General features: G+C 36.2%; 1 protein-coding gene across 1 annotated transcript in view; it reads left to right on the forward strand.

Annotated features, from left to right (window-relative positions):
* Positions 1–6440: 6440 nt before the first annotated feature.
* Positions 6441–20292, forward strand: part of CENPF (centromere protein F) — a 36187-nt gene continuing 22335 nt past the window's right edge. The window contains 10 exon segments of the mRNA XM_061989634.1: positions 6441–6598; positions 7980–8153; positions 10358–10467; positions 12401–12489; positions 15212–15283; positions 15285–15305; positions 15307–15478; positions 17053–17192; positions 17194–17250; positions 19247–19366. Coding sequence (XP_061845618.1) covers positions 6441–6598; positions 7980–8153; positions 10358–10467; positions 12401–12489; positions 15212–15283; positions 15285–15305; positions 15307–15478; positions 17053–17192; positions 17194–17250; positions 19247–19366 — 1113 coding nt within the window.

Here is a 20292-nt window from a genome sequence, read left to right on the forward strand (position 1 = left end):
GGAGTAGATGGGAAATAACTTATTGATATAGAACTGTACCTCAGTTACCTTAGCTACTAGTCTTGAGTCTGATCTTGGGCATGTTGCAGCACATCCCTGTGTCTTAGTTTTCCTCACTGAAAATTGAGATAATGATAGTAATCTTAAGAAGGTGTTTTTTGATTTGCAGATGAAAGCACTATAGAAGAGAGAGACAGTAGTTAATTTTTTTTCCCTAGATCCTGGAATTGACAGGCCTGAATGTTGTCTCAGAACCTTTGTGAAAATCAAGTCCAGCACCTTTCAGCTTGACGAAATGGTTAACTATCAGCAGAGGAAAACTGATTTCAACTGATTTCATCTGGGTCAAAATCTAGGAGGCATTTATTATGTTGGTATTATCTGAAGCTATGTGCAATGAATTTCAAAGTGTCTTGATAGCAAGACCCATCTTAAGTGTATTTTGAACGTGTTTAAATTGAGCGTAAAGTAATTCTCGACTCTTGTTATAACATGGAAAAATCTCAGTCCTTGTTGGTTGATGAAACCGTGTCTTAACCTGTTTTGTATAAAACTGTCTTTAAACTGTGCTTAAGCAACAGCTGGTGGTTTCTCCTGTGAACAGCAGATGATGTTTAATTAGCCTTAGAGTCATCTATGTTACAATCAAATCAAAGAATGCAGTTGCAACACATTCCTGATTTGTATGGCAAATGTGACCCTAACTGTGTTCCTAAAATCTCTATCATGTGCTACAGCTGGGTACACTGACCTGATTGTAACGTAAGCAGAAACTTAGTGCACTGGCAGAAATCCCTCTTCCTAAAATCATATTTGTTCTTTATAAATGGATACTTTCAATGTTTGAAGCTTACCACAACCAGGAAAAAAAAAAATGGTTTACTTCTTTAGTATTCTGTGCTGTCATTAATTATTCCATTTAATAGCGCTTCTCAAAATCATCTCTTAGAAAAGGAATTTGGATTACACAATCTTGAAAAACAAACCTGTTGCCACCAAGCATGAGCTAACATGTTACAGTACTCTACGGCTTATCACAAGTAAGCCAGCACCCAGTTTTGTAGACCTGAAATAGTCTTGGTTGATTATCTGTGTAAATAAACTATGCTGTGTTGGATATTCTAGTTTGCTTAGAGATGTATTCTGTCTGAGGACTTAATATCTGTGTCTCTTTTCAGCTCTTGAGTACGAGCTGTAAAATGAAAAACTTTTTAGCATTTGTGAGTAAAGTGATGAACTTGTGATTTCATGGTTGTAAGTACTGCGAATGGGATTTAGATGAGGAATATACCTTTCTATGCAACTGTTACTGCTGTCCAAGCTAAAAATAGTCTAATGACAGAGTGAATAACATTGTTTCCAGTTTTCATGGATTATCAATTTGGGTACTTTCAAATTATCATTTAACATGGTCTTTAGGCCTTCAGATTTCTGAAAATGAGTGGCTCCCAAGCAAAAAAAAATCACTAGCTTTTATCAGACGTTAATGTAGTAACATGTCTACAAGTTAGCATATGTCACTGGTTTGTGAGTCTTTTAGTGGCTACTGACTTCTGATAATCATAATCGTTATGCATCTCAGCATAGATTCAAGTGTCTGACTATGTGTAGCCAGTTGAAAAATATTTGGTTGCCATTTGCAGATAAGTGGCTTCTTGAGAAGACAAAGACCTAATGTTATAATCCAAAATGTGGTTTGGGACTGTCACAAACTTGTGTAACTTGAATTAAGCCATTAATGTTTGCTTATCTGTGTAAACAGGTGGATAGAAGGGTATTGAATTTTAAGACTTTCTGAAATTAACAGTGAAGTGCACTGTAAAATAATAAAACCTCAGCTAGATGTACTTCAGCTTTCTGAAGGTGTATATTGTTTCTAAAAGAGCCTCGATTCCCATTCTTGCTTTTGGTCAAAATCAACAGGAGACTTTCACTGAGTCAGAGCAATTTGGAATGCTGAGAGATACGTGTAAATACTATAAATGTCTATGCTATCATTTGCATGATACACTAGATACCCTGGAAAGATTTAAAATGCACACAAACATTTTCCCAGAAAGGATTAATACAAAAATAGTATAAGAAATACCAATAAATCAGTTGGAATTTAGGCCTGGAAGAGGTGAGGAGATCAGGTGATGACCCAAGTCACTAAGATGTAGACTGCAGTTGTTGTATAGCCTTGCATATTTATTTGTTCATTCTGTTAGAACATTTCAGTTAGTGGTTCATAAGCTATGGCTGTTTGAGATACATTTTCCACTGCAATTGGTTGGGTGACTGAAAAGTCACTCTAGAACTTGCCTGTTAAAATAACAGAAGTAACGTTGAGGTGGTTGTGATGTAAGATGAGGAGATATACTTGAGTCTTATCTATTCAACCTCTGATTTTTAGTGACGGCATTAAGATAGGCAGAGGCTAACAAGTAATTTGATTGGTTTGTCATGAATGATATGATATTCTCACTTATTTCACTGACCAATAAAAGATTTGACTAGTAGAGACGAGAAGCAAGTACAGAGTCTCAGATAATACCTTCATAAAAATTATGTATATACAAATATATATACAATAAATATATATATATACAGAAATAAATATATATAGAGAGGTCATAACAAAAGAGAAACAAAGTATGACCTCAAGGCTTCAGTTTAGGTAGTTTATAGGAATGGGATGTTCAAATGGAGTTTAGGCAAGGGTAGCCATGATAAATGATCAAGAACTTAGGTCAAGAAAGAAACAAAAGTCAGACTTTTGAAGGCAATTGTGCAAATGACAGCTATACACCACCATGAGAGTTGGCCTTTGAGTAAAAGAGAAATTAAAAGTAATTTAAAGGAAAAGTTAGGAAAAGACATAAAGGTGAAAGAGAGAGGAAATTCCTGAACATAAACCACAGAAAAAAAACAGATCAAGAGAGCCCTAACAAGGTAACATAACTTACCAGCAGGCATTCTTTACGTACCTCATTAAAAAAGAGAAGTTTTTGGTGAAAGATGGAAAGAGGCAGAGACGGCTATGAAAAGTGTATGCCTTGAAGTTTATATGTGATACACTTAAAAACTTCACCACTTTTCTCTCTCACTTGAACAAAGTGATTCTCAGAGTATACACTTGTGTACAGTTAAGAGTATGATCCTAACAAAAATGGGGGACCAAAGGAGATGCAAGCTATGGACTTTTGAAAGTAAGAGAGCAGTGAGCCATAAAGGAAATTAGTTCTCAACTTACCCAGTGTTCCCTTAAACTGGATAACTCCTTGCCCATAAGATAAAGCAGTATTTGATAATATCATAAATGGATTTTTTAGTGTTTACAGATATAAACACCAATACCGATTGGTTGGTATTGCCATTTCTAGCCAGCATCAGAACTACAGAGAGAGGGAATTTAGCATTAACTTGAAAAAAAAAAAAAAAGAAGTTGCAATCTTATTTATAGTTCAGTAACTCCTAAATTGGATCCCCAGACAATGTGGATTTGATGTGTCATATCATAATGTAATTATGGTGTAATTATTTATCATTTTCTTCACTGCACATTCATTCTTTGAGCATTGTGTTAAAGGCTATATTCACTGCATTTAAAAAGGTTTTTAGAACAGAAAGAAAATACATAAATACCTTTTCACTGCTGTAACCAATGCTATAGCTGCAAACCATTCACCGTTCTTCAGGTCAAGATAGTATATGTGTACTTAAACAACAAGCATCCTTCATAGAATCATAGAACGGTAGGGTTGGAAGGGACCTTTGGAGATCATCTAGTCCAACCCCCTGCAGAAGCAGGTCATATGCTTACTTTCTTCCTCCACCCTTCCAATACACTAACAAATGTTAATTAATAACACTCCCTCTTGTTTTCAATCCTTTATATTATTAAATAATTTTACTATTGCTTGTGGTAATAAATCTATTTGTGTTAACTGGTCAGCAACTTTAAATTCAGAGGTTAAGACTTCTGCAGAAGTTTGTACATTATTTTTAAAAAATCACAATAGTACTGCGCTGCATGCAAAGGTCGGAGAATGTTTTTCTGGGAAGAAAATTATTCAGAGTAATTGCACTTAACGTGTAAGAGACACTTAAAGCAGAAGCTGTAAGAGTTTTATCCTTGTAAAACACACAAGTTACAAAATACACTAATGCATTTATTGTGGGGAGATTTCTTATTATCATTTATGACAGATAGGTGTTAGAGAACAGAGCATGGGGACTTGGAGTCTTGTTACATAATGTTTTAGCTAATCTAAGCTGATGTCACCGTAGTCCTGTCCACTCTCTCCAGCATATCCACGTTCCATCTGTTGAGCTGAGTCAGACATTTATCTGTCCCCAAACTGTATACAAGCTGATGTTACAAGAAAGGTTATTTACCTAATATAATACTCCTTACCAGTTTAACCATCTCATCTGGCAGTTCAGATCAGCACCAGAGTTGTCATAAGGGAGCAGTGGCAGCATGCAGGCGGGGGACAGGAGGGAGGGAATGTGGCAACATCGCCTTGAGGTGTTTTAAACTGCCAGGAGCCGCACCCATGAGTTCCTGTCCTGCACCTGCATGTGATTCACTGTGTCACCTTAGGCAAGCCAGGTAACCTCAGTCATCTTCTGGGTACTGGGAAACCTACCCACTGGTGTTTTGTAGGCTCTACTAGACAACGTGATCACCAAAAGAAAAAAGAAAGCATCTGTAGGTATTTTATCCACTAATAGGCTCATCCAGTTGACCCTAGTGCTGATGTCAACATGAGCACTTCAGTAGCGGTTTCCATTAGTAGGCAGCAAATGCCATAACACTCACTGAAGAAGCCCCAGGTTCCCTTTGGGAACAAAGTTATAGTTTATAATTGATGATATGCTGTGGTTACTGAATTGTAATAAAGATTGTGCAGGTCACTTCAACATTTATTTTTTTCAAGAGCATAAGACTGGACAGTTAAGAAATCTAAGCTGTAAGGTTTTTTATGCATCCTAATGGAACTCTCCTTTACATTAATTCTGTTCACTGAACAAGGTCTGGCTTCTGGGGAGAAATGGAATTGTGTGAAGGACAGGAAATCCAGTGGTAATCCACCTAAGCAAGCATATGTGCGAGCGGTGCTCTGGGCCACGGCCTTGCTCAGGAGTGCCCTTGTGGGGCTGTTGTAGCCCCTGGATGCTGCGCGGCTGAAGCTTCTCGTTGTGACAGGAGTCGGTCCCCTCACAGAGGCCTGCAACACTCCTCTGGTTGCCACTGGTGCTGCAAGAGTTAGGGAGCCCGCTGGCAGTCGGCATTTGCATGACTGCTGCCAGACCTCACTCAGCATTTAACAGTGAGCAACAGGTCGCAAAGGGTCTGGCAGAGGGGCTCGTGGCAGCTGCCCACCCCTGTACAGCTGGGAGACAGGTATCAGTCAACCTGGTACACTGATGAGGCCTTCATAGAGCAGGTTGGCAGCATTAGCAGGGCTCTCCCCTAAAGTGATTCATGACACCCCGACACCTCCCTCCCCCAAGTCCTTTATTACCCCTGGCCATCCCTCACTGACCTCTGGTTTTAGTTATTTTGAGGTGATTTCTCTCACACAGAATCTCTGGGATGTACCAGTGTCTTGAGAAAGCAATCGCATGCCAGGTCCTCTGAAGGCAGTTTTTACAACAACAAAAAGTAAAATTGTTTGTCAAACTGGTGCTTAGAAGCTAAGTGTCATACAGCTGTTTCTTCCAGTAGAGCATTCTCAGTGCCTTGAGCTCAGCAGTATCTGTTTCACAGAATGGTAGGGGTTGGAAGGGACCTCTAGAGGTTATCCAGTCTAACCCTCTGATAAAGCAGGTCCACCTCAGTCAGGTCACACAGGAACGCAGCCAAGTGGGTTTTGGAAACCTCCAGAAACTTCACAGCCTCTCTAGGCAGCATGTGCCAGTGCTCCATCACCCTCACAGTAAGGACATTTCTTCTTATGTTCAAGGTTTGAAAAGCTTCTGTAAAGAAAGAAGCATAGGTGCCACCTGAAGTCAAGCCATGGGTTTTCACAAGGCTTTCAGGTTAAATACTACTGAAGTGCAAAGCAGTCGGAAGTGACAATGACTTTCTGCAATGTGAACAACAAAATAAGATGTGGAGAAAAAATTCCTGAAATACATCAATCAAATGCAGGTATAAGAATATAAACCCTGTCATTGTTAGAAGATCAATTAACATGAGGTTTTAAAATATTATCTTAACTGGACAGAGATATGTAAAAATAGGACCTGGTATTAACGGTTGCTGTTTGGTGCTTAGATCAGAAAGCCTGCACAGTTTTTAAATACTGTATACTCATCACTGCTAAGGTTAGAAATGCAATTTACTTAAAAGGAGGGCTTATTTAAACTCCTCAAAGGTCTAATTGTAGTTATCTTTGCATTTCAGGGTGGCACTATCCATTTTGTATTAAAAAAAGAATCTTGGCAATATGAGCTGGTCTGGGGATGGAAAGAAAGATGACCACTCTGTTGTTGTCGTTTGGAAGACTCATCAACTGGAAATTCAAGCAAAGAAGCTTAAAAAAGAGCATCAGCAAAGACAATTCCAGTTAGCATCTTTGGAGGAAGCCTTGCAAAAAGAGAAGGTATCGCAAATACTCCGGTCATTTCCCTAAAATGCCCTTCCCCATGCCAAATACAATTATAAAGATTTATTCTCTGGTTGTTGTTAGGGGATGGGTTAGCATTTTGTTTCTTCCCATGGGAAGAAATAAGTATAAGCTGCTTGTCTTTGTTGTACTTCATATTCATCACATTCTCCCTTCTGTTTAGTTCTCATTGACTGCTAATAGAATTCCTGCCTCCTATCTGTGTTTGGCATGACTGTCCATCTCCAGGTGTTTATCTTTACTTTGAGGCTTTCCTACCTCTCTTTATGATTAGGGAAATAATTTACTATATAGTTAACACCTGTTATAAATCTCTTAATAATGACTAGACCTCTTAAATTGCAGAGCTGCACAGTTGACAGCTTTTTAGTGTTTTACCTTGCCTGCAGATACCTCTCATCTTGTACTTAGTTTATGTAATTCTTGGGGTTTTTTTTCTTTGTCAAGACAGTATTTTGGTATTTAGTGTTCTTGTTCTTATTTAGGGCTGTAATTTTACAACTAATTTGACTATCCTGCTGCCCTTCTAGCCAGGAAACCAGAGACTCTCTTGGTCAGGGTCCTGCCATACTTCAGATCAAAAGTGCCCCATTTGGTTGAATTTTGTTTTGTAATGTTTAATTACAGCTCAGAGGCAATTTACAAAGGTTTATTCCCTTTATGTTGTTACAACTTTCTAGTAAAACGTAAGCCAAGTAGTTATCTTTCAGTTTCTTCCTGTGAGTTTCCAAGTTCTTATTTCAACTGTCCAGGAGAACTGTTGTGCTCCCCAAACAAAAAGAAGGGCTGCTCAAAAAGGTGTGCTTTAGAAGTCTTGGAAGCAGCAGCTAATACTGCTTTTCATCCAGAAGAATAATGTTGTGCAAAGATGTATCTGGACTGTAGCATAACACTCAGAAGCTGGAGGAGAGGACAAAGGCATCTCTGCTGTCAGCCTCTATGTCCAATTTCAAAGCCATGACTCTTGATAATAATTTTTTATCCTTTGTTTAGTGAATCAGAGTATTCTGGTTACTGAAGCTAATAGGCTGGAAAGAAAAGAGAAATGATCAATGAAGAATGTAGACTAGTGTGGATTATTAGTATTTAAGGATTGATGATTTTTTTTTTTTTGGTAAGCTTATGTCTAGTCAATAAATAGAAACTGTTAATGTCATTGAGCTGAATTGTAGGAAACATGGTTTTGTTCATGTCCAAGAAAATTTAAACTGTGTATATTTGAGGCTTTCAGTGCTGTCGAGATTTTGAAATGCTAGGAAGAAAATAACAGCATGTAAGCTTTGTATTATTAAAATAATGCTAATTGCACAGAAGTGTAGGGAAGGCTCGAGACATTTTTTAAATAGTCAATATTCCAACTAAGGTTGAAAATGAAAAAAAAGCACTAAAGAGAGAGAATTGGAGCTTGATGGAATTGTCTGATAGTTTTGAGAAAGCAGAGCAGAAAATTTCACACGATCTTCAAATGAAAGAATTCCAGGTCAACATCCAATCAGGGCAGCTGAATTCCACCAAGACAGAAGAAATGAAAAGGTTGGTATTTGCTGTATGTTTCTAACCTATGTATAATAATTATTTTCTCATATTTACTCATTTAGTGCATCCTTCATGGTCTTTTAGTTTATCTCATATTTGATTTAGGTTTTGTGACCAAAATCTTGATATGTTGGCCTATCCTTACATACACACATGCATGTACAGACTTCTACATATCTGTGTGCCACTTGAAGCAGTTAACACCTCTACTTCCTGTTTAATTCAGGGGAATTCTGCACTGTTGTGTGAAAAGGGAGCCATCCTCTCTGTGACTGATGCATTAATTCATTGATTGAAAACAAAACAGAAAAATAGCTAGCATAACTGAGTCACTTGGGAAAAGTAACCTGCAAAGAGCTTGGAGTCGCAAGGGAGGCACCTGGACAGTTTGATCAAGATATAAATATAAAATATGACTGCTGGAAGAAGGAGGCATGAATTGGAAGCTGCCAAAAGCAGTGGTACTGTGACTGAATCACTGAATCCAGTTACTTTTGGTAAAGAGCACCCAATTCATAACACCTTGAGTTGTAAACACTGTTAATAATACAGTGTGCACTATCTGTAGAAGTGGAATGCAATTCATAGAATAGAGAAAGAATCTCCCATAATGCAGACACTTCTAAAATCCTTCAACTGAGAGTACTACACAAGTGGAACAGCTGGCCATAGCAAAAGGAATGTTACCATTTCTTAAACTTGCTGGCATACTAGAAGCCCCCTCTGTTCTTGACTGAAAGTATTTCTCAAACTTTGTATGTGTTAATAAGGATGAGTATCCTGTCTATGCAATAAACCATTGTGCTAGAACTAGTAATGCAGAATTGCTGTCACAGAGAAGGCTGAGTCTGTGATACTAGGCTTCTTAATGGTTTTGGTTTTTGGTTGGAATTGCTTTTGTTGCAGTTGACTTGTGGTTTTTTTGTGAGTTTTTTTCATGGCCTGAAGTATTTCTGCTTCCTTTGACTTATGGATGGTACACCTAATAAAAGCAAATAAAGAGGAAGCTGTGTTGTTCTTTCTGTTTTTTCCCTTTACCATGATGCTCCGCCAACTTGGGACAACTAAAGATAGTTAAAGTATTTGAGTATTGTGAGAAGACTTTAAATTTCAACCAATTTATAGGATGTAGAAACACCAGTTTTGTGTAAGGTGTTGCTGAGATCCATCAAAGAAGAATCTAGTGAGATTCAACAGTTGATAGAACCATAGTCGTGTTTTCTGTATCTGCTGTCAAATGTTGGGCCAGAGAGGTCATGAGCTGAGGATATGTGTTCCATTTACCCATTCCCAGAATTACATTCAGTTTACTGAATTATCTCCTTCCTATTGTATTACTTTTCATAGCTATCCACTACAAAAGAGCATCAGTTACTACATATAGCTTGATCTTAGCAATGGATTCTGATTTTGTATTTTGTTCTGTTTTGTTTTATGCTGACATTTACCATGTCATAGGAACTGACAGTCCACTGGGAGAGGAGTTCTTGGTGTTGTGCTATAAAAGGCAAACTGTGGAGTCACTAATGTGACTGGCTGCAACCAGGAACTATTGTCTTATCAAGCCATGCTCAATGGGCAAAGTGAAAGTTGCCATATAATCCCCAAGCTAGTTATCTGGTTTCATTAAATGAGCTTGTAACCCCTCAGGTTCACAAGTCACTGCAGGGGGTAGTCTGCTGTGGTGTTTTGAGTAGCAATGCAAATGGTACCTGGGAAAAATATACCATCAGGTGGAGGACACTCACTGTTTTTTTGAGGTATGCATAGATTTCTCAAAGTGTTCAGTATCAGAACACAGAAGAAAAGTAGTATGTTTCCTACCATAAAAATGCTTATTGAAGAGTAAGAGTTTTATCTTGTCGTTGTTTACAGTGATTTGAGTAGGTTTAGCTGGACTATAGCTTCATACAGTGAGATCTTAAACAGCTCTAATTGACTTAATCTACTTTGAGCTTTATTGGTTTTGATCTTTAGCCTTGACTCCCATGTAATTGATTAAACATGTTGAAACTGTAAATAAGACGTTCTTCATATTTCTGTGTTATAGTATCTAAAAATTTTCCGTAGATGTATCTTGACTTTGTCTTTAAGTTCTTAGAACCATGTAATTTATTTGTGTACTTCAGGCCATTAATAATAGATAGTTCAACCCTTTATTTTCAATTACTAATTTCTGCTGTTACATTCTTCCTAAACAGATACAGATATGAGCACAAAAGAATTCAGTAAACTTCAAGAGACTTGTTATTCAGTAGCACTCCACAAAAAAGCTCTGGTGGACTTTTAACATCAGTTCGAAGTCATAATGGTAAATGATTTTGTCTTCATCTAGCACAGATTGTTATCAGTTCTCTTGGGAGGCAGAGGAGTATTTAGAACATTATACTTGTACAGTCTTGCCTCGTCCCTATTATGTAGTTTATTATGAGCGTCTAATTCATAGCACCATAGGTTCCAAATTTAAAAATAACTAGTTCATTATTGAACACTTATTGCAAGTATTACATCTTTTCAACACTATGTTGATGGATGTGGAATAGTAATGGGAATATCCACCAACAGACTGCAGCAATTTTTCAAATGCCTATTCCTAGCGTCAGCTCTTCGTGTAGTGAAGAATACATTTCTTCCTTTGCTTACCACAGATATTTTAGTTAAAGTTCAGTCAGCAATCATATGTGTTACTTCTTTAGAAAAGCTTTTTTTTTTTATTTAGACTATTATTAAGCATGAAATTCTGCACAATTTATGCACTGTATCCATTTCAGAGCATCAGTTCTGCCTTCAAATTAATGACATCAAATAGATTTTAAATGTTTGAATGCAATGGAAAAGGGAAAGAAAGTTTCCTTAACTGGAAAACTGTTCAATTGCCAGACACCGTTATGCTGTTTAGGCTGAAAAACTTTGATGGGTTCAATATTACGCATTTTGTTTACCTCTTTCTTTGCTGTGAACAAATGTTCTGGGAGTTTGGCTTCTCCATCTTCAATTGGAAATCTGCTGTGATAACTTCCCTGGGAAGCCTGTTCCAGTGAACTTCCCGTGATGCAGCTTCATTCCCTTTCTTTGTGTTCTACTACTGGTCACCAGAGAGGAGATCAGCACCTCCCTTCCTACTATGCCTATGAGGAAGCTGTAGCCTGTGTTGATGTCACCCCTCAGCCTTTTCCAAGCTGAACAAAGTTAGATGGCTTCCATTGCTTCTTGTAAATCCCGCTCTGGAGACATTTCACTGTCTTGGTCACCCTCCTCTGGACACACCCTAATAGTGAGATGCCCCAAAAAGCACACAGTACTTGTGATGGGGCCACACCAGTGCAGTGTGGGGTAGGACAATCACCTCCCTAGAATACTACAAAGCATTCTAGTTCTAGAATTTCCAGGGAAAGTTGTAGAATTCTATACAATTCCTTACAATTCAGCAGAAGAATCCTAAATAAATTATTTGTCCAATTCCTATTGCATTTGAAGGGAACTCAAGGAAAAGATCCAGCCTTATTTTCTGGTCATTTCTTATTGCTATTGGACTGATGGTTGAAAAACTTTTAAAAAAAATATCATCTGTGTGTATAAAAGAACGTAATGTTATATATTAACATTATTAATATTGTTAATAGTATAACAATGTTGTATTATTAACGTTTATTAATATCTAAAGGGTGGGTGTCAGGAAGTTGGGGCATCCCTTTTTTCTATAGTAGCTAGCAACAGGTCAAGGGGTAATGGGATGAAGCTGGAACACAAAAAATTCCACTTAAACATAAGAAAAAAATATTTCACTGTTCAGGTGAGGGAGCCCTGGCACAGGCTGCCCAGGGAGGGTTGTGGAGTCTCCTTCCTTGGAGGTCTTCAAGACCCGTCTGGACATGTTCCTATGCGACCCAATCTAGGTGAACCTGCTTCTGCAGGAGGGTTGGACTAGATGATCTCTAAAGGTCCCTTCCAACCCCTATCATTCTATGGTTCTGTAAGTAAAAAAAAAAAAAAAAAAATTCTGGCATTGGATCCTTAGTTTTACTTGTTGTGTTTTCATTCTAATGTCAAGTTCCAGATATCCCACTAGTGTGTTTTTGAGGTGATAAGTTATTGGACATATTGTATACACAGTTGTTTTTCTCTCATGATCTGACACTTGTGATAACTATTCATTTTCATCATTCCTCTGATAGCAATAGTCTAGAAAATATTACCTATGTGCTAAGTTAGATTGTGAGGAAGTATTCATCACATCTTTGTAGATGCTAATTTTGAAGAACTAGAAGACAAATGCAAGAAAGTACAAGAAAGTAAAAGGTTAGAATTAGATCTGAAAACCATCCAGGTTAAGGTATCTCATGAGAATGGTATGTATAATATCTAAGAAAGTTACTACTGAATGAATTTGGAGTTTAAAACTAGTGAAATACATTCTATATCACTTAAAGTATAATTAAGAAAAATCCCAAACAATTTAGTCTAAGTGTACTGCCATTCATAACTAATCTTGGAGAATCCAGAAATACCAGCATAATAGCAGAGGAAAGAAAGGTATTAAAAGTGAGAACACATCCTATAAAAAACAGAAGTCTTCTGCAAGCAAGGACAAGAGAAAACAGTGTAAGTTTTGGCAAGTGAAATGTGACAGGATAATAAAAAAGCCTTGAAAAGATTATGAGAAATAACAAAAAAATGAATAAATAAATAGCAAAAGAAAACTAGTCAATTTTTCAAGCACCTAAGTAGTAGGAACTGCATTATGGAATCTTAGAGGGCCAATAGATAACTAAGCCATGGAAGTCTTGAAGGAAAAAAGGGCCATTAAAGAAATGCTGAAATAGTTTTTTTTTAATTTGGTATTTACTATCCAAAGGCTCAAAGGTTTATAAATCGGAGCCTTTCTTTATTGGGATTGAATCTGTGACATGACCTCAAATTGAAAAGTCAGAAGCAGTCTTAAAATAGATTGATAAAATGAATAGTAATTTAAAAAAAATCATCACTTATAGATAATATTTACCCATGAATTGATAGGACACTGCAGCATGGGACTGCTGAATCACTATAATATGCAACTAAGTTGATTATTCTGTGCTTGACTGTAGAAGGTGATGATGGCATTTAAAAAAAAAAAATCTTACAGTGCTGATCCATGGAAATGTAGCTTAGGCCAAATATTTGTTCTGGATAAATGGTTAGAAACTCAGTGTTTAGTGATGCATACATAGATATGGTGTATAGAGAAAAGATCAAACATCTAATTGTAAAGGGAAAGCATGCTTCACGTATTCTCAGGATTATTTTTTTATAGTATAAATTAGAGAATGTGAGTTGTGTGACTCAGTGTAATGTTGTTGGATATCCATAAACCACTTAAAAACTAAAACAATTTTGATAAGAGAAAGTTCTTCTTGTGACTGTGAAGTTAAAGACTGAAGGCAGCGTCAATAAATAGTTTTTAAAGCTAGGGAATGATTATGAGAAGAGCCTGGAAAGGATTGGTAGGAAGAACTGTGCTATTCAGCATATTTATTAGTGATCTAAGAAAGAATAATATGGTTGAAGACCACTCAGTATTTTGTAATACTAAATAATTGTAGTAATTAAGATGGTAAGTAAAATTCAACCTGAAAAAAATCCAATGAAGTAATACATCTGGAAAACATCTAAAAAATACATTTCTGGTGTATTCATCACACAAATTTAATGCTAGTATTCCAAGAAACAATTCAGTAATTGTTGTGGCTAGTTCTCTGAAAACTTCAATATTGTGTTCTGCAATGATGAAAAAGACCTTTTTTTAGGGAAAGAGTGAAGAACTAATGAGAAGATATTCTTTGCTCATATATAGCCAAACAGCTCTCTCATCTTGAGTATTTCTTGCAAATTCTGTTCATCCTATCTCCAAACAAATACGGTGGAAGCAGATGGAACAAAAATGAGTGAGGATCAAGACAGAAAACAGGGAATGGTCATTTTCCTACTTTTTATAACACATAATTACCTATTAACTCTGCAGTTTCAGAACAAAAACTATTTTATTATAGTGTATTTATTACACTGTTAAATGGCAAAACTCATCGTTGCAGAGTATTGTAGGCCAAAATGCAAATGTGTCCAAGAGAAAAAGTACATGTGAAATATTTCAGTAAAAAATATTCTTATTATAAATGCTGCTTATTTTCCTGGATGCAAAACTTCTGTCTCAGAAGCTTTGTAATTCTAAATTGCATGCAACAAGAATGATTACTATATGCATGGTTAGATTTTTACATTCTAAATCTATAAATAGGTTACTGTACAGGACTGAACACAGTATTCTGAATCACATAGAATTCTGGTCTTAGTACATAACAATACTCTCTGGTTGGACTGAGAACTTATGCTGGGTGTTACATGGTTTAGGGCTTTAGTTTTAAAAAAATCATTCAAATGGCAGACATTTGTAAATCAAGTTAAAAAATACAATAGAAGCATTAATATTTGAGGGATTTTTTTCCAATTAGAGACAAAAAAAACCACCTAGTATTTTACCTCTGTTAATTTTTTCTGTAAGAAGAAAACTGTTTTGGAGTATTCTGTGTGGATAAATTTAAGTAAGTTGTAAGTCTGATCTGAATTTACCTATGTTTGTCCAGAAGAATAAAATGAATGTCAGATATCAGATATATTAGTCTAGACTTCTGTATTTCTCCCATCTTAATCGTGTCAGGACTTGCTTGCAAAAATGTGGGCTTCAGATTTGAAAAATGGGATATCTTTGACAAAGACAAAAATCTTGGCACATTACTTACAAAGATACCCAGACTGAACTATGTTTTTGGACATCCCAGTTTGTGTTCATAAGTGTCAGCTATTTTTGGATACTTGGACTAATGTTACTTAATTTATGTAGTGTAGAAAATAATTATATGGATCAGTAGTTTGCACTGGTGGATGATATGATGTTATAAAAATGTGAAAGGTCCCCAACCTATGATCTATTTATTAAAAAAATTGTTTTGTTGTATGTTGGATACAGAGCTGTGTAAAGATAAATTCTTTTTTTTTTTTTTTTTTTTTCTTGGACACAGAGTATAAATCAGCCTCATTCTGAAAGTTTTTTGAGTCACAGGGAGGTTGCTTGGCATCAGTCTTCCTCATCTCTTGTTTTCATGGCAACAAGAAAAAAACAACATCTGAAAATCAAGAAACACCTGCAAGGGGAAGTTCTACAATATCCTCTTTTCCATGGGAAAGAGAAACAAATTCTCAAATAATATCAGAGAAGAACAAATTTCACATCTTTGCTGTGAAACATAATTCTTCACTCGTCATCCAGCTAATAGCACAGAACCAAGGTATCTGGTAGACTTCTTTAAAACTCAAACACAGTCTCCTGTATGGTTTCATGAAAGCTGGTGTGTGGATAGAAGAGAGATCTTAAAGTTAGTGCTTCAACAAAGAGAATAGAAAGACACCTCTTGTTGCCTTTGGTAGCTAGCCTGGTTGGCTGCTGATGTGTGTATTTTTAATTACCAGCCAGTACACAAAGATTATCTACAAGCTGTGGTATCTTTTACATAAGGGATGTGAGAGTTAGAAGAGAAGAGTATTTATGGTGTGGGTAGGGGCTATCACATAAAAGGAAAATGGCTTTCTTCATTAATCCTATTGCTCATGGAAGAATTCTCTTAAAACAGAGTTAAAAAACTCTTCAGAATTTCATTACACCTCACTGTAAAATTAATTTATATTGCTTCCTTAATTTTGTATGACTCTTGAGATTTATGGCTGAGCAATACTTGTGTTATGTGTTAAAAATTCCTTGATTGAACATTCTAAATGTATAACTGAGTTGGTCAATAATGGATGTTACTGGAATGAAGTATGATGCAAAGAGTACAAGGAAAACGCAAGATATGCTCTTGTGTTTCACATATTAACATGAAGAAATACTCATTGCAGATGTCTGATAGTCAGAGAAAATAGTTGATTTGTTGTGGATTTGGTGAACAGTTACTTAAGCCTACTATTTGGACCAACTTTTTGACTGTTTCTTGTAGGACTGTTTTGCAAGTTCCTGTACCCTTCAAACCGTTTATTCAAATATGTGCAAAACTTCAGTCTAGGCAGCATTTTCAATTTGGAAGTTATGTAAATTCAGCATCAGAAAGAGAGTTTTTGGGTTTTTGTGTGTGTTTGTGGGTTTCTTGGTTGTTTTTGTTTTGTTTTGTTTTTTTAACAAAAAGAATGACCAGATAGTAGTAATTCTGGAAAACGTTCCACATAGCTAACTAATGTTTTCTACTGTAAAACTATGTTGTGATTTTGGAAGGTAAACTCTTACTGATGCATACTGTGGCATGATCACTTGGCTTCTCTTTATATATGTGCTGTTTCGGGAAAGGAAAAAGATGAAAGTATAAAATACTGTATTTACAGATGCCCAATAACTGGATGGTCTCTTGAAAGCAGAGGCTCACAGTTGCCCCAAACAACTGTTTGTAGCAGAGATCTTTCCTTTAAAAAATATATTTTTTTAAAAAATAGTGTGTCAAATGACATATTTCTGTGTGTTTAGAAACAACAACAAAAAATCATCAGAGGAAGAAGCTGTCTTTGTCTTTGCAGCATCTTTTCCTGACCTTGCATTTTGCTGTGTTCTCATATATGATGAAGTGGAAGTTATTGATTTAGAGTGAACTGCTTTTTGGCCTTGATACTTCTAGTAATTGATGTAGTAGTAGATGAGAGCTGAAACTTTTGGTTTAGCTTGCTGAATGTTTTACAGGGTGTCTGCCTATGTCAGAAATTTGGGATGTCATCAAACACCGTAAATAGAAAGTGTAGAGACTTGGAACTTTTAGTACTTGGAAGATGTACCTTTCAAAGCAGAAAGTATCCTTAATCTTTATTATTTTGTAGAATTCAGAGCTAAATTCCATAGTTAAAGACCTACAACAACAACTGCAGGCTCAAGAAAAAGTAAAGAAATCCCTTATGCATACATGTGAACAGCAGCTGGACATAATGAAGTTGCAATTAATAGAGAAGGATGAATTTCTGAAAAAAAAACCCCAGAATTAAACTGACTCAAAAGAGACTACAACTTGATCAAGCTACCACATGGGTAAAATGTTGCAACCCACATATTCTTACAGTCCTTACAATTAATTCCCAATATTAATGTGTCAGTTTTCAGCCATTTTAGTAAGAACTAAGATTCTCAGATAAGTTTATTGCTGAGATTTTTTATGAGGATCAAATTTTGAGAATTTCTGTTAGTTTGATATGTATTACCTGTAAAAAATGTAAATACTTGAAAGCAGTTTACCAGTTTCCAGAAGGTTTTTATACTACCTAAAGAAATATTTTTCATCCTCAGACAAGACTGACCAGAACACTGAAAAGTATTTTCTGATCAAATTGCATAGAGCAACAATGACATCTTGTGGCAAGTTCTTGAATAGACGCTGTCCTGCAACTGGCTGAAAAACAATCTGTTGCTTACACTGCAGGGTGTTGAGGGAGCATGGTCTTTGGGTTGTAAATTATATGTATAAAATAAAATCTATGCAAAAATGCCATGCAAGACTGAGAATGTAGGTAGCTTCTAAATGGGATTTCATGACCTAATCCTAAAGAGTTTGGATTCATAGTAAAAACCCAATATGACAGTACAATTTCCTTAGTCAAGAATTTACAGAGTATGTTTAAATACATACATAGAAAAATGTGAAATTATTTAGATTTTTACTCATAATTATGGTGAAGAAGAGAATACCAGTGTTTAAAATAAGGTGAGTTTTCTCTTTTTCTTGATTAATCAAGTTGCACTTCTGTTCTAAAGTCCTTTTTCATAGCATTTGACAGATTTGAAAGTAGTGCACAGACATAATTCCTTGAATCTTCATATTTATGTATAACTTTTAATTTTTTTTTTCTGCCCACTAATTTGATTCATCTACAGCATAAGAAAAAAGATGTTTGCATGTGTATCTTCTAAGGGTATAATTGTCATCCATCTTTGTCAGCAAGTTTCTACATGCTACCTAAGTATATTGGAAAACTGCTGTTGCTCACAACTCATGTATTGAACCTTATAAAACCCCATTTGTACATTTAGCATTAATTAGTCTGCCTTTTGAGACAGATAGCAACATTCAGCTATTGCTAGCTCTGGGAGGAACTGGTTTAGGGGAAATCTTGACTGGGATTAAGATAAAATCATATTCTCAATGTAAACATGTAATTGTTTAGCAGGCAGTGGTCATTCTTTAGTTCATAGCAACCTGAGATACTAAAATATAACCTCTTTTTAGTAATTTAGTAATAGTAATTTTCTGTAAACTATCAAAGACTGATTTTATGAAAATGTTTTAATTGTTTTTTTGTGTGTATATGCATATGTGTGTATATACATACACAACTAACTATATATATAGAGATATAGTCTCTATATATCTATGTATTATTGCTAGCATAGACAAGTATGACTTCATATAGTACCAGCTAAAGTTTCACTGTTATGTGGATGCTAGAACAATTGTAGTAACTACATCTGCAATATTTTGTCCAGTTCTGGGCCCCTCAGTTCAAGAAGGACAGGGAGCTGCTGGAGAGAGTTCAGTGCAGGGCCACCAAGACAATGGAGTGGAGCATCTCCCTTATGATGAAAGGCTGCGGGAGCTGGGGCTCTTTAGCTTGGAGACGAGGAGACTGAGGGGGAACCTCATTAATGTTCACAAAAATATAAAGGGTGGGTGTCAGGCGGAAGAAGCCAGGCTGTTCTCAGTGATGTCCGATGTTAGGACAAGGGGCAATGAGTCTAAGCTGAAACATAAGAGATTCCAAAAATACAGGGAATAGTTTCTTCACTGTGAGGGTGAGAGAGCACTGAAACAGACTGCCCACTGTTGTGGAGTCTCTTTCTCTGTACATGTTGAAATCCCACTTGGATGAGTTCCTGTGTGACCTACTCTAGGTGGTCCTGTTCTGGCAGGGGGGTTGGACTAGATGATCTTTCGAGATCCCTTCCAGCCCTTGAGATTCTGTATTCTGTTATTCTGTCTCTAAAATAAAAATCACTTGTGCTTTCAACACTTGTGACTGATAAATTCTTATAGGTCCAAATGATGGAGGAAGAGGTGAAAAGACTGACAAAAGAAATGAATTGCCAAAGACAAAATGCTGAGAGTGCTATTCAATCTTTAGAAGATAAAATAAAGGCAAAGGCATACCAACAGGTAAGGCAAGAAGAACTTTCTAATTTTGAATTCCAGAGGAGATGAAATCACATAGCTTATTTTGTATATCTACTTTTCAGTTAACTGCAATCACATTTGACAGGTAAAAGTTGTAAAAGTAATTGAAAAAAATGAAAGCAGACATCTTAATAGAGAAGAAAGGCTGTTGGAGATGCAGAATTATGTTAGCATTCACTAGACAATACAGAATATGTGCTAAAGACCCAATTGAGATATACATCCATGAGAAACTGGGCTTCATTTTTCACAGAATTATGTATATGTGAGTTCAAACTTAGTATCTGACTCAGTTATTTCTGTTGGAATCTGAGTTAATTCTTTTGTGCATTTTACACATAGGAAAATAATTTATTTAGGATTACATCTCTATTATTCTAAATTTGATTCACTCTCAGAAGATGGTAAAATATGGGGTCAGCTTAAGTGTCTTTTATTCCCTTCATGACAGCTCCCACAGAGACACAAAGTGTAGCAGCATCCCAGGAACTTTTCTGGAATGATGTTATGTTTAGCATTATCACTGATTCGAATTAGATGTAAACTCTTTTTTTTCTTCTTAAGGTTAATCATCTAAGCAGTGTTAGGAAATCCAACATCTAGACATTCTAAGTTTTTGGAGATTGGGTAGGGGCATTGCCCTGAAGAAAAATGCTGTTGTGTCAGATGTTTAACCTGAAACCTTTTCTCCAAGGTATATCCAGAAAGATAAAATAATTGACAAAGGAATTCTGCTGGAGCAGCCGATGAGCAGTGCTGCTACCAATGCTCTGAAGTGAAAAAGTGCTTAGTCTAGATGATAACTCAGGGTCTCAAAGAGATCTTTGCCTTTGAATTGTTTTAGCATGAAAAAACACTGTTGAAAAATTCAAATATATGAGTCATTTTCTTAATCTAAAGATGGGTTG

This window comes from Colius striatus, chromosome 2 (genome assembly GCF_028858725.1).
Source record: "Colius striatus isolate bColStr4 chromosome 2, bColStr4.1.hap1, whole genome shotgun sequence".
NCBI lineage: Eukaryota > Metazoa > Chordata > Aves > Coliiformes > Coliidae > Colius > Colius striatus.